At 39.3% G+C, this 13,936-nt stretch overlaps 1 protein-coding gene across 1 annotated transcript in view; it reads right to left on the bottom strand.

Annotated features, from left to right (window-relative positions):
• The window catches only part of ap5b1 (adaptor related protein complex 5 subunit beta 1), a 28,445-nt gene extending 17,383 nt beyond the window's left edge, over window positions 1-11,062 (bottom strand). The window contains exon 1 of the mRNA XM_088309846.1: window positions 10,770-11,062. Within this exon, the coding sequence (XP_088165972.1) occupies window positions 10,770-10,907 (138 nt within the window). The 5' untranslated portion in view covers window positions 10,908-11,062. The remainder of the gene's footprint in view (window positions 1-10,769) is intronic.
• Window positions 11,063-13,936: the final 2,874 nt, after the last annotated feature.

The following is a 13,936-nucleotide window of genomic DNA, read 5'->3' on the forward strand; positions in this document are numbered from 1 at the left end:
ACTTATAAGCACTAAAAAAAAATGCTTGTGAACTAGGGCTGGGCAATAAACCGAAAATTTACCGTTACCGAAATGTATTACAATGACCGACATAATTTTGCCCATGTTGGTAAATTCTGTGTCTTAAAAAAAATGAAAAAGTATTTTCTGTCTGCGGCGATGTTCATGCCCCTTTAAGACGGACGGCTACAGCGCATGTAGTCACGTGACTCCACCCATCTGAACAAGAAAGTAAATCCAGAAGCGGCTGACACGGCTGAAGACGAAGTAACGTTAGTTGAAATTGTTCCTGTCGCGCTTGTCCCGAAAAGAAATTCGACATCTGTCATTTGGAAATGTTTTGGGTTCCATAAAGACGATGTTTGAGCAAAAGAACATGAACTACAAAGTGCGGCGTGAGCTCTTTTTCACCACCCACAACACAACCATGCGGTTGACTTGGAGCTTGTGCAAAAAGATCAAAGTGAGAAGCAAGGTTCGACAAGTGACAACAGCCCATAACGGAGGCAACACCATACGAGAGAACGTCTCAGAGGTGGACGCGACAGCCTAGCACAGGGGTGTCAAACTCCCTTTGGTCTGCGGGCCGAATACAGCTTAATTTGAGATCAAGCGGGCCGGACCAGTAAACTCATTGCAAAATTACATTGAACTAACAATAAGCCCACTTTTTTCCTTTGTATTAGTCACTAATACTAATAATCAGTGCAAAGAATAAGTAAATTATCAAAATGTTTATTAACAGAATTTTCCTTTTACATTATGAACAATATATTATGAACAAGAGAACAACATAAGAACATAAAGTATGTGCAATTTTAACAACACTTTTACACAGTTAAACATATATTTGAGTGTGTTGTGCATAAAACTGATCACAGGGATAGTAACAATGTTCCAAAAACATTTAGTAACAGCCTTGTGGAACTTAAAAACACTGTTTTTCGACATCTGGAAAGCAATTTGAACAAATGAATAACTTTCACAGCAATTATTCGTCTTGCTTGGAATTTGCCCTTGAAACTTGACATCGTTTATCTTGCACAAGTGCATCAATATTAGGCATCATGTCCTGAGAAGCAGCCAATTTCAGAATCTCATGCAAATGCTTATGTGTGAGCTTTGAGCGCAGCTTTGTTTTATTAAATGTTCATTAGTGAGAAAACTTGCTCACAAAAGGTAGGTTGTCCCAAACATGGACAATGTTTTTGCAGCTAGTGCTGTCAATGTGGGATAGCCTGGTAGGAGGTACTTGTAAAATGTGTCCAAGCCTACAGAGGCAAATCTGTCCTTCAGTTCTACATCACACTGCAAATCAATGATTTCAAGTTGCATGGCAACGGGCAAATCAGAAGCTTTGACTGTGAATGGTGAGCGAAAAACTGCAAAATCAGTTTCGAGTTCGCTAAAAACCTGAAATCTTTTCTCAAACTCCATCAACAGCCCTGAAATCTTCTCTTTGTACCGTTTCACGTCAGAATTAACGCTTGCTGCGCACATATCTTTTAAACAGGGAAAATGAGCAGGGTCACCGCTTGCCACCTGCGTCTCCCATAACCCGAGCTTTAACTTGAATGCACGTATGCTGTCATAATACTGTGTTACGATTTTTTTTGCGTCCCTGCAACATTTTGTTAAGAATATTCAAGTGCTCAGTGATGTCAACCATAAACGCAAGGTCCTGCAGCCACAGATGGCACTGTAATTTACCTTTTTTCTCCATGAATTGCCCGATTTCGTCACGTAAATCAAAGAAGCGATTCAGCACAGCACCTCTGCTTAACCATCGTACGTTCGTGTGATAAGGCACACCATGGATAATGTTACAGTCACTGAGAAAGCTGTCAAATTGACGATGATTGAGACCTCTGGCTCGGATGAAATTAACAGTTCGGACAACCACCTCCATGACGTGATCCATTCTTAGCGATTTGCTGCATAATGCCTCCTTATGCAAAATGCAATGAAATGTCCAAAAATTACCTCCCCCATTTGCGGCTTGTACTTTATCTCTGAACTTTGTCACAACACCTGCCTTTTTACCGATCATTGACGGCGCACCATCAGTAGCCAGGCTTACGGCGCGTGACCAGTCCGCTCCGACTCTGTCCAGCACTCCAACAACGGAGCTGAAAATGTCCTCAGCTGTTGTGGTGTCGATCATCGGCACCATCTCGAGAAACTTCTCTGTGACAGTCAAAGTCTTGTCAACTCCACGAATGAATATGGCCAGTTGAGCGACGTCCGTGATATCAGTACTCTCATCAATCGCAACAGAAAATGCCACAAATGACTCCACTTTGCGTTTCAGTTGTCCAAATCTGCAGAGAGTTCCGAAATCCTGTCTGCCACGGTATTTCTTGTCAAGCTTATATTGGCGAAAGCATGTCGCTTCTCAGGACACACAATTTCAGCAGCCGTCAGCAAGCAGTTTTTGATGAACTCTCCATCACTGTACGGCTTTGATGCCATTGCTATTTGGCTCGCAATTAGGTAGCTGGCTTTCACCGCAGCATCATTGGCTTCTCGGCTCCGGGTGAAAACAGATTGCTGTTTCTTCAAACGCGCCATCATTTCATTTACCGTCTGTTTTCTCAATTCTCCATGCAAACTGCTGTATTTCTCACCATGCTGAGTTTCGTAATGGCGCCGAATATTGTATTCTTTAAGCACCGAAACTTGCTGCTGGCACACCAGGCACACGGGTTTCCCATTCACCTCTGTGAACATATAAGAACATGTCCATTTTTCTTGAAAAGTCCGACACTCTTTGTCTACTTTTCTCCTTTTTGACAAAGACATTTTGCTGATGAGGGTGCGAGGCAAACGAAAAAGCAGATAATGCAATTGTCGCCAATAGACGCTGTACAGACGTTCAATTTTACCAGGTTAAGGTGGTCCGAGTTCCGCCGCAGTGTTGCTTTCATGTTGTCTACACGTACTAAAACACTGCGCCCCCCAGCGGATAATACAAGAACTACAGATTTTAAAGAAAATTAATATTTTTTTTATACAATGCAGCTTTCTTCCCCGGGCCGTACCAAACCACCAGACGGGCCGGATCCGGCCCGCGGGCCGTATGTTTGACACCGATGGCCTAGCACATAGCCAAAGCTATAGCTCCTCTAGTTACAGTGGAGCGCACAGGATTTCAACGCCTCATGAAAGTAGCCGACAAGAGGTACGAAAATATTTGTCGCAAACCGCACTGTCCGATATGGAGAACATCGGGACGGGAGCGTAGACATGTCAAGCATTTTGCGTCCACATCCGACTTGTGGTCGAGTCGCAACATGGATCCCTGTTTGAGCCTGACTGTGATAGACAAGTGGCGACTGCGCATCAGAGTACTCGAGACGGTACATTTTCCTGATGATGTACACTTGTTTATTTGGCATTGGCATTCCATTTTTTTCATTTTATTTAGCATTTTGTTTACAGGCAACTAGCTCCTTTGCACATGGCATTATTTATATTGTTTACAAGATACCTTTACACAAATCTAGGCCTTTGCAAATGGCATGACAGCATCTCAGCGCAATCTATTTGTAAAATTTGTAAAAAAAAAAAAAAAAAAAAAAAAAAAAAAAAAAAGATTTTGTGAGAGGTACCCTTTTTCTCCTGATCTTTGTGACATTGTTCAAGTCATGCAAAGCAAACTATTTGGAATGTTTATACAAATGATTTTTAAACTTTTATTTTTCATTGAAAGTAATGTGTACCAGTTGGTTAATAATAAATAAGCAGTTAAATGCATTTCCTGCATTTATTTTGATTTTGGCATTTATCGTTAGAGGTAAAATTGCTCAATTTATCGCAATATTGATTTTAGGTCATATCAGCCCTATTGTGAACACATATCACTTTTCTTGAGCACCAATCCATTTTTAATGTCTAAGGGAGAGAAATATTAATAAAATAGAGGAAATCCACTGTGCTAAAGAAAACTATAATCATCACTTGAATTGATTTTGAATTTAGTTTTTATTTAACCTGAATACAAAACGTATTGTTTTGCTTCTCTAGTATGCATAGTATCATCTGCACATTTAAATTGTGGTATGCACCTAAAAAATAAGAACGAGAGAGAGGGAGAGAAATATACATATAACAATATACATATACACATATATGAAGATAAATATATGTCCATATTTATGTATATATAAATATATACAGTAAGTATTCCCACCTACGGACCTCTGCCAAACGGAAATTCCCTCACCCGGGAAAAAAACGTATGCATTGAATTTTCTACTACTATATTACATTGACAATCGATTCCTCACAACGGAAATGACGATATCCGGAACCTGGAAGCCATAGCGAAGCCCGCAGTAGCACAAACGCAAGCAGTTCCCGCTCCATACAACAGAAAAACTTTGCCAGCTCCCCCATGATCGGATCCAGAAAGGGTGACATGCAAATGACCCTTTGGCATGAGTTTTACCGAAATTGAGTTAGATTTTAAATCCTACAGGAGTCGCGAGCATTGTGACAAGCTTGTGTGTGACGTGTGGGTGTGTGTGCGCATGCGTGAGGAAGAGTGCAGTGGCAGCACGCGTCACACGTACCCAGGTCGTTTCCCACATAAGGAAATTCTGTTATATGGAAAGATTGGACAATGCAAATATGATTCCGTAATAGAGAATACTTACTGTACATACATATACATATATATTAGTGGTGGTCATAGATTATTTGTATTAATCTAGATTAATCTCACTCAAATCGTGGAGTTAATCTCGATTAATCCAGATTAAAATGGTTCATTTAAATTTGAGCATCGTGTGTTACTGAAATAATGAAACTTTCTGATGAAAAATAAGTCTTTTACTTTGTTAAACACTGATTAAAAATAGGCAAGAGAACAGTCTCTCACACAGGACAATTGTCACGGGAGTTCCCAAGTATTTTCGGGCAATGTGGGCCATCTTTCCACAGACAGCAGTGTGATTTCCACATATTTCAAGGAAAAAAAAATGTGAAATGAATAGAATTAACATTTTATGTCATTAATTCCGCATTCAATTGAAATAAGTACATTTCTGCTGGCAACATTGTCATTGCAAGTGAAATTGCATAAATCCCTAGCACTATAAGAAACCTTTGGTAAATGTAAGATGGGCTGAGGATATGTAATCAGTTTGCGTATTTATAATTTATAATGTTTTTATACACTCATTAATGTTTGCACACACACACACTGACATTTATGCTTTAGCACACGCACACACACACACACACACTTTTGCTTCTGTTGTCTAATAAGTTTCTATTTCCTTGCTTTCGTTGTAAGCCATGATGTGCTAGTTTCAGTTTCGTTATGACTCTCCTTCACGCTCTAATAAAAGAGGAGGTGGAACGGAAGAGAGCAGAGAGAGGGTGCTCAGAGCTGAAGGGAGCAAGACGGCTCTCTCTCTCTCACTTCCGGTCGACCGGTTAGGATGAATCACAATGCCTTTTTCCTGGTGAGATCAGCCACCTTTATTTATAAAAAGGTTACTGTTGGCCTAAACCAAGCCGAGAAGAGTGTTAGGAAATCGGTCTCTCCTCTCTCTCCTTCCCACCCGCCTTCCGCCATCCACCCCCCATGTTGCCTTTACAGCCTCTCCAGAGAACGGGAAACCACAGAACCCGTGAACTATATAGAAAAAAAAAGGTCGCTACAATATTTAAGAAATGTTATTAAGACGTGACGTCATAAGCAGACCACATATAGCAACCCGACCACATCCTACCGACACCGGCAATTGAAATGCACTTTGACAACTGGAACAGCAATGACTTTATAATACAAAACTGAAAAAATATTTAGCTGTTGTTATTAACTGCAAGAGACTCCCTTGGCTACAAGACTTATAAAGAGAGACTCCATCAGGAAAACATGGCGGCGAGTGAGTAAGACGGCAGTAACTCTCTCCACTCAAAACTTTGCCTAAAGCCATTAAATCGCCAACCCACCGCACTGAAGCCTGAACTCCAAGCAGCTAACTAAAGAATTTCCTCACAATGCCTCCAAAACAACGAAAGCAATCAAACAAGGACCACGATGTAGCAGGATTGTGCAATGCCACGCCTCATCTTAACGCCTGTCCCAACTTTGGCAATGACAGTGCAAATGCTCATGCTAGTCCCTCAACTACCGCTGTTCCAATAACGGAGACTTTGCTTAAAAGTATCTCAGCGGCCGTGGCCGAGCAAGGACAGCGTATTCTAAAATCTGTGAATGAGACAATGGGGAAGCTCGAAGCGAAAATGGATGACATGGTGAAGCGCATTGACGATGCTGTTGCCACTACAGCTGCACTTGTTGCACGCCAAATGGAGGCTGAAACACGCATCTCTCGCTTGGAGGACGATATGGTTCCGGTAAATAAGAAAATCGATGCTTTGGAGAATACTAACAAGGATCTCCGGGCCAAAGTAACTGACCTGGAAGGTCGACAAAGACAGAAGAACATCAGGCTGCTAAACCTAAATGAGTCAATAGAAGGGGGAGACCCGCTTGAATTTTTCGAGGGGTTTATTCCCAAACTACTGCAGCTACCTGTCGCGTCGGTGGCCATCGAGAGTGCCCATCGGGCTTTTGGAATACCTGGTGATGGTCGTCCACGGCCCGTTGTGGTGAAACTTCAGCGCTCTCGAGACGTTTCCATTGTGTTTGCGGCTGTGAAACGCCTTGGGAATCTTCAGCATGAGGGGCGACCAGTGCGAATTGCCCGAGACATTCCACCTGACGTCCGGGCTGCGAGGAGAGCCTTCAATACCGTGTGCGCGAAGCTCATCAAAAAAAATACTCGCTTCAGAATGGCATATCCTGCGATCCTGTCCTTCAAAACAAATGGAGTACTGAAAACATTTAAGGATCCGAACGAGGCTGAAGCTTTCCTCTTAACCATCCCGTAACTGGTAGAGTAGCCTATGTCTCTGTGAATATTGTCACCGGTGTTGAGTACTCATTTGACCCTCAGAACTGATTGAACTGTGATATTGTATAATATGGGCTAAAATTTCCCTTGTTATATGGCGACACAATATATGGAGAGTATGACAACAACAAAGCTTGAGTGGTAGTTAGAGGTTATGTTTTGTGTAATTTTATTTTTATATTCTTATCTTAATTCACATGGTGCTCAAATGAACATTAGTAAGGTGCTGGGCTCAATTAATGTACTGTATAAGTTAAAAAAAAAAAAAAATATATATATATATATATATATATATATATATATAAAAAGAAATGGGATTAATTGATATAAATTTTAGTAGAGAGTATGATAAATTTTAACAGTACCATCATGACACTACAAATTGTACCTGTGAATATTATAACCCTGAAGATCTAAAACAAAATGATTTTTCATTTTCAGTCATGCACCTAAATAAAAAAATAAAAAACAACATGATGAGCTGGTTTCGTTGCTTGCTAGTACAGCCACGAATTTTGATGTTATTGCATGTAGCGAAACTTGGATGAATGACCAAACATATATAGATATTTATAACTTAGATGGATACATATTGCACTACAAGAATAGAATTGGTAAAATAGGTGGGGGGGGTTTGTCTTTATGTAAATTTAAATTACTTAGTAAAAGTGCGAAATGATATGACTATTGATGATGGTTACTCGGATTCATTATTTCTCGAAATAAAAATGGCAAAGGGGAAAAGTCTCATTATCGGAGCAATATACAGGCCACCCAATTCTGACTACGGTTCATTTAGAGCTCACCTTGAAAGTCTTCTCCATCTTCTAAATCAGACAAATAAAAACTGCATTATTATGGGAGACTTTAATATCAATATATCAAATAGGGATACAATAGGAATGGACTTTCAAAATATTCTTTTCTCCTCATCCTTTTATGCAACTATTGATAAATATACCCAAGTTACAGAGAAAAGTGGGTCCATTATTGACAACATTATTACCAATATACAAAACTCTGGAGGTAAATCTGGTGTATTATATTCAGATATAACAGATCATTATCCCATTGTGTTTTTTATGAACTGGACCAAAAGGCCATCTGTCCCATGCACCAAGAGAAAAGTCCAGATTCTAACTGACAAAACCCTTAAAAACCTAACTCAACATCTCCAAACAAAAAACTGGGATGCTATTTATTGTTCTAATGATCCAAACAAGGCATTTGACTACCTAACTCATGAAATAAGAGCTTCTATTAATGAAACTATTCCAGAAAGGATAATAAAACAAAATGAAATAAAAAATCCCTGGATTACAAAAGGAATTCTACAGTCTATTGAAAAGAAGACTAAACTTTATAAACAGTATAAAAAAAGTCCAAATAATACAAATAAATGCAAATACACAAGATGTAAAAATAAATTAACAAATCGAGTTAGTAAGCAAAACTACTTTTCTGACCGATTTAAAAATGCTTCTGGCGATCAGAAGAAATCTTGGAAGGTGCTGAATGAGGTAATTGGCCGAAATGCAAAATCACCAGTTTTTCCGGAAGCCGTAATGCAGACCCAAACAAATAACACGACTAAGGTAGATAATTTACCAGACAATTTTAACTTTTTTTTTGCCTCTGTTGGAAAAAATCTATCAAAAGAAATTTCAACAACAGGAGGCTCACATTACAAGTATTATCTAAAAAAGAATTACCCCAACTCATGCTATTTTACTCCTACTTGTAAAATAGAAATAACCAATATTATAAACAAGATGAAATGTTCACACACAACTGGTGCTGATGGTATTAGTAGCAAAATTCTTAAAACTATTGTGCATGTGATAGCTGAGCCACTTGCCCATAGAATAAATGTATCTCTCCAGCATGGCGTTGTCCCAAAGCAAATGAAGGTGTCAAAAATAATACCTGTATATAAGTCTGGGAACATAAATGAAATGCAAAATTATAGACCCATATCAATATTACCAACCCTTTCCAAAGTACTAGAAAGAGCAATCCACTTGCGACTGGTAGCCTACTTAAAAAAACTAAATATACTGGTTTCTTCACAGTATGGCTTCAGGGAACAAAGCAATACATGCATGGCCAATTTGGATTTGATTGAGAAAGTAAACGATGCTTTTGAGAAGGGAGAAATTGGTATTGGCGTATTTCTCGATCTCACAAAGGCATTTGATACGATTGATCACTCTACCTTACTTGGGAAGTTGGAGCATTATGGTGTCAGGGGTATAGCACTACAGTGGTTCAAGGACTATCTTCAGGATAGACTACAATATGTAAATGTAAATGGGGAAAACTCAGGACTGGAAAACATCACATTTGGAGTTCCCCAGGGATCCATTCTGGGCCCCCTTTTATTTATAGTGTATATTAATGATTTTGGTTTCTGTTCGCACAATATTCATGAAATTCTTTTTGCAGATGACACAAATCTATTTATAGCACATAAAGATATTGATCAGCTTGTACTACTTTTAAATGAGAAGTTATCAAACGTAAATACTTGGTTCAAATGTAACAAGTTATCTCTGAACATCACCAAAACAAATTATATTGTCTTCAGCAAGAATAAACATAAATACAGAGATCGTGAATTGAACATAACTATTGATGGCAGACTTATTAACAAAGTTGAGTCCACCAAATTCTTAGGAATCCACATTGACCAGTCTATAAATTTTAAAAAGCATATTGATGAGTTGGTTAAAAAACTATCAAAAATAGTAGGATTATTTTATAAACTAAAACAATTGCTCCCATTCGAGGCATTATTAACTTTGTATCGAACACTGTTTGAGCCTCATCTGAATTATTGTAATATTATTTGGAATAATACTTACCCCACATACACTGCCAAATTACTCATATTACAAAAAAAAGCCATAAGGGCAATATCGAACTCTAAATATAATTCTCCTACAAATGCCTTCTTCCAAAAGTATGGTCTCCTAAAGCTTCCAGAATGTAACATCTTTCATAACCTATGTACAATGTATAATGTGGTTAACAGGCTGAATACTAAATGGTGTGATCTCATTCCTCTGTACTTTTCCTCTCATCTACATAGTACTCGGAACAGGGTGCACTTGAAAGGGAAATATAGGAAATTAAAATCCACTCGATTCAGTATATGTCATAGGGGCCCACAAATATGGAATGAATTGGATCATGAAATAAAACAATCTTCTACGCTTTCTATATTTAAAAGAAATCTGAAACACAAGCTACTGGAGAAATATGTATCTAAAGATTTTGCAGCCAAATGACTCAGAGTTAAACTTTTCCCTTTTGCATGGATTACTGAGTTATCGTTGGTTATCATTTAAGTTGAAATGTACATGAATTGGTCCATCATATCTGCTATAGCACCACACAAAAATCTTGATTTGCATGTTTCTTCTGGGTTTTTTTTGTTGTTGTTTTTTTTTTTTTTTTTTGTATTCTTCTATATAAATTATGTGCCGTTGCCCAGCACTGTAAACATCTTGTAAATGACATATCAAATTGATTACGTCAGTACAAGACAAATCCTTGTTTGGTGGTGGTGTGCTGGATCCCTGTTTATAAGCTTCTAGCTTCATAGGGAGTCCATTTTTCACATTGTAAACGCAGTATTTTGTCTGTATGCAACATTATGTGTGTGTGAAAATAAACACTTCAATGAAAATTAGAAAATAAGCAGCATCATTACTACGATTACGGGACAATTTTTTCTTGAGAGTTGCCTAAAGAGATAAAGATGAAGCTGGTGTCTGGATCAGCTACTCAATTACATCAAGAAGGTAAACACACCTTGATACTGTTAATCTTTACCTTGATACTGTTGGTAACTTCGTCATCTCGGATCTCACGGAGCAAATCCGCAAGGAACGTATCCGCCGATTTGGATGAGATAAATCGAGAGGGACTACGGAAAAAGTCGGAAATTTTCGCCTTCCAGTTTACCGCCATTTGCAAACTTTCTGCGATATTCCTCTGCTCTTTTCCAGTGGTTGAACACGCTCGTCAAATTAGCGTGAAATCCTCAGCGAGAGAACGACGATTATACGATAATCTTCTTCTTCTTCTTCGTCTTCTTCTTCTTCTTCTTCTTCATTTCCTAGAGCAGTTGTCAAACCAACGTTTGGTCCATTACCGCCGTCTATCAGATTGGAGTTTCGAGCAGTAAGCCAGTTGCACTACACACTACAGAACAGGAGTGGGCAAACTTTTTGATTGGTTGGCCACAATGGGTTCTAAAATTTGACAGAGGGTCCCGACTAGGAGCAGATGGATGGAGTGACCTCACCTCATCGGAGAAAAAAAATACATTTAATTTTAAATGAAAATGAATTGAAGCATTACAACAAAATTTGTCTTTGACAAACAACAGTCTTTAGAAAATAAAACATTAACAAGGTTTATTCATTTAATGTTTGTCAAATTAAGCGGGCCGGATAAAAACGTTTAATGAGCCGCATGTGGCCCCCGGGCCGTAGTTTGCCCATGCTTGCTATATAATGTGGCGGCTACTGGTCATTGAAAGAGGGGAAGCACATTATTTCCTGGTCTACATTATAAATGTGTTCAATTATTTATTTGTAAATCCCCCCTCCATTCCTTATCTGATGTACAGTTTACTAAACTGAGCGTAGTGTAGTGTCGTGTCGTGTAGTTTATTTGGGGATGGTATATTCTAGACAATGCATTTCCTGATAATATTCAGTATCTAGGAAAAAAAGCCCAAAAGCAGTTGGTGCATAGAAGCTTAAAGTGCGTGTGTGAGGTAAGTTCAGAAAATGGCAAATCAAACCTATTTGTGTCACAAGTAAAGTAACTACACATAATACAAATAATAAAGCTTGAACTTTTTTTTATTTTGGTAAATAGGACACATTAATCGTATTCCCAAAGTGAGATTCTGCTGAGTGACAAACCCAGAAGTGTGATGTCATTCGAACACAACTATGGCATAGCTCAACATAGAAAGTGTATTGAGCCAATTCAAACATACCTGAGGGGATCTAGGTATTTGAAGATTTGGAGGAAGAGGAGCTTGTTGGAATTATATTCGCTGGACCATAGATACCATACGAGCCAGATGCTCAGGAGATCGAAAATATTGTGTGGGGTAGGTCCTATTTTTGTTGTATTTGTGATGTTTTCATTTACAATTCTTAAATCAGCCTCTGGTGGGACGATTCACACGGCAGGACATTTTGGCAGAATACCGAACATGAAAGGGAGACTAGACTTATCGAGACTGGAAGAATGGTCAAATATACAGGCTGGGGTTATTAGTTTTGCGTTATTGTTTTTAAATTCAATGCTCTGCCATGTTGTAAATGACGCACGGTGAGATTAGTTACTTGCTCCATTTAATCTGTTAGTATTGAGACCACACGTTATAGTTGGTTGGTTTCCTACTGTTGGAATTTTTAACTTTAATTAAATGTACCAAAATAGTTTGAATTAATTATCGGACTCCATTAATGGTTAACCAAACACGACCTACATTCATCCAACAATTATGCGCGCTCGTTTTTGAGAGAAAGATGACCAGGAAGCCGGCAACTTCACACGGGAGCGGATTTATTCCTAACAGGAGATCTAATACAATGCCTGGGGCTCGGTTCCTACCATTACAGCTCTGCGCGTCCCTGTACCCAACAGAGGACGACACTCCCCCCGAGTTGCCCAGGATCATTTATACATTTCAGCAAACAAAGCAAAGATATCCTACTATTCTACTATTGGCTATGTGTCATCTGCAGTTAACTTTAGCTTTCTCTTAGTGGACGTCTTCTGTCCGCAGGATGACGTGTCGGCTCGTCCAATCTCACACAACAGCGCCTTGATGTCGGGAAGGCCCTGCGTCAGTACCCCGTTATCAGAAGTGCGGCTCGTCCTGTACAAAAAATATCTGCCACCTACGCATTTCACACAGCCTGCCCTGAGCTTCCACTGCACATCGAATCAAAGCACAATCAGCACATATCTTTATTGCATTAAACTGAATACATGTAACTTGTAGTCAACCGTATAAAATCCTTTATAGTCAAATGTATAAAATCCTTAACTACGTTGTCATTAGTAAGGTATTTAAGGAAAATATAATGGCCTTCTGTTGTTTCAAAAATACGCTACTACTGCGGGGTTAAAGACACAGTCACAATTGGACAAATGGCAATCCAACTTGTTAATTTAATGTAAACAAAAATAACTTGCATTTATTTGTTACATATTATTAACTCACAATTATTCGTCATCGTTCTCCAATTCAAACTACAAAGAAATAAATCTGTAGAATAGTTCGTTTTAGTTGTTGTGAGCTGGTCAAATACTTTTACGCTGACTTCCACGTCCTACACTTCCCCCACAGGTGCAATAATTACAAAATGTAAAGTTTCACGGACCGCACCACCACCTCTGGTCTACAGACGGCACCCTCCATATTAATGCACTGCTCAGAAGGCAACATTGGTGTCAAATAATACATTCATTCTGGCCCCAAAATTCACACCCCTAATTGGTGATGCCATACCAAATTAATTACCCAAACTAATAATTCAATGGGCCAATAATTAATCATTTCGGCAAAGAATCAAACACAAAACAGTAATTTAACACATAAATATATATCCATCCATCTTCTGTACCGCTTCTCCTCACTAGGGTCGCTGGAGCCTATCCCAACTATCTTCGGGCAGTAGGCGGCGGGACACCCTGAACTGGTTGCCAGCCAATTGCAGGGCACACAGAGACGAACAACCATCCGCGTTCACACTCATACCTAGGTGCAATTTAGAGTGTTCAATCCGCCTGACATGCATGTTTTTGGAATGTGGGAGGGAGCCGCAGTACCCGGAAGAAACCCACGCAAGCACAGGGAGAACATGCAAACTCCACACAGGATGGCCGGAGCCGGGATCGAACCCACGCCCGATGCTGTCTTTCACTGTCAGGCCATTGTGCTAATCAGTCGGCCACCGTCCCACAAT

Source organism: Idiotropiscis lumnitzeri, chromosome 11, assembly GCF_059441095.1.
Source record: "Idiotropiscis lumnitzeri isolate Australia: NSW breed Sydney's pygmy pipehorse chromosome 11, RoL_Ilum_1.0, whole genome shotgun sequence".
Lineage (NCBI taxonomy): Eukaryota > Metazoa > Chordata > Actinopteri > Syngnathiformes > Syngnathidae > Idiotropiscis > Idiotropiscis lumnitzeri.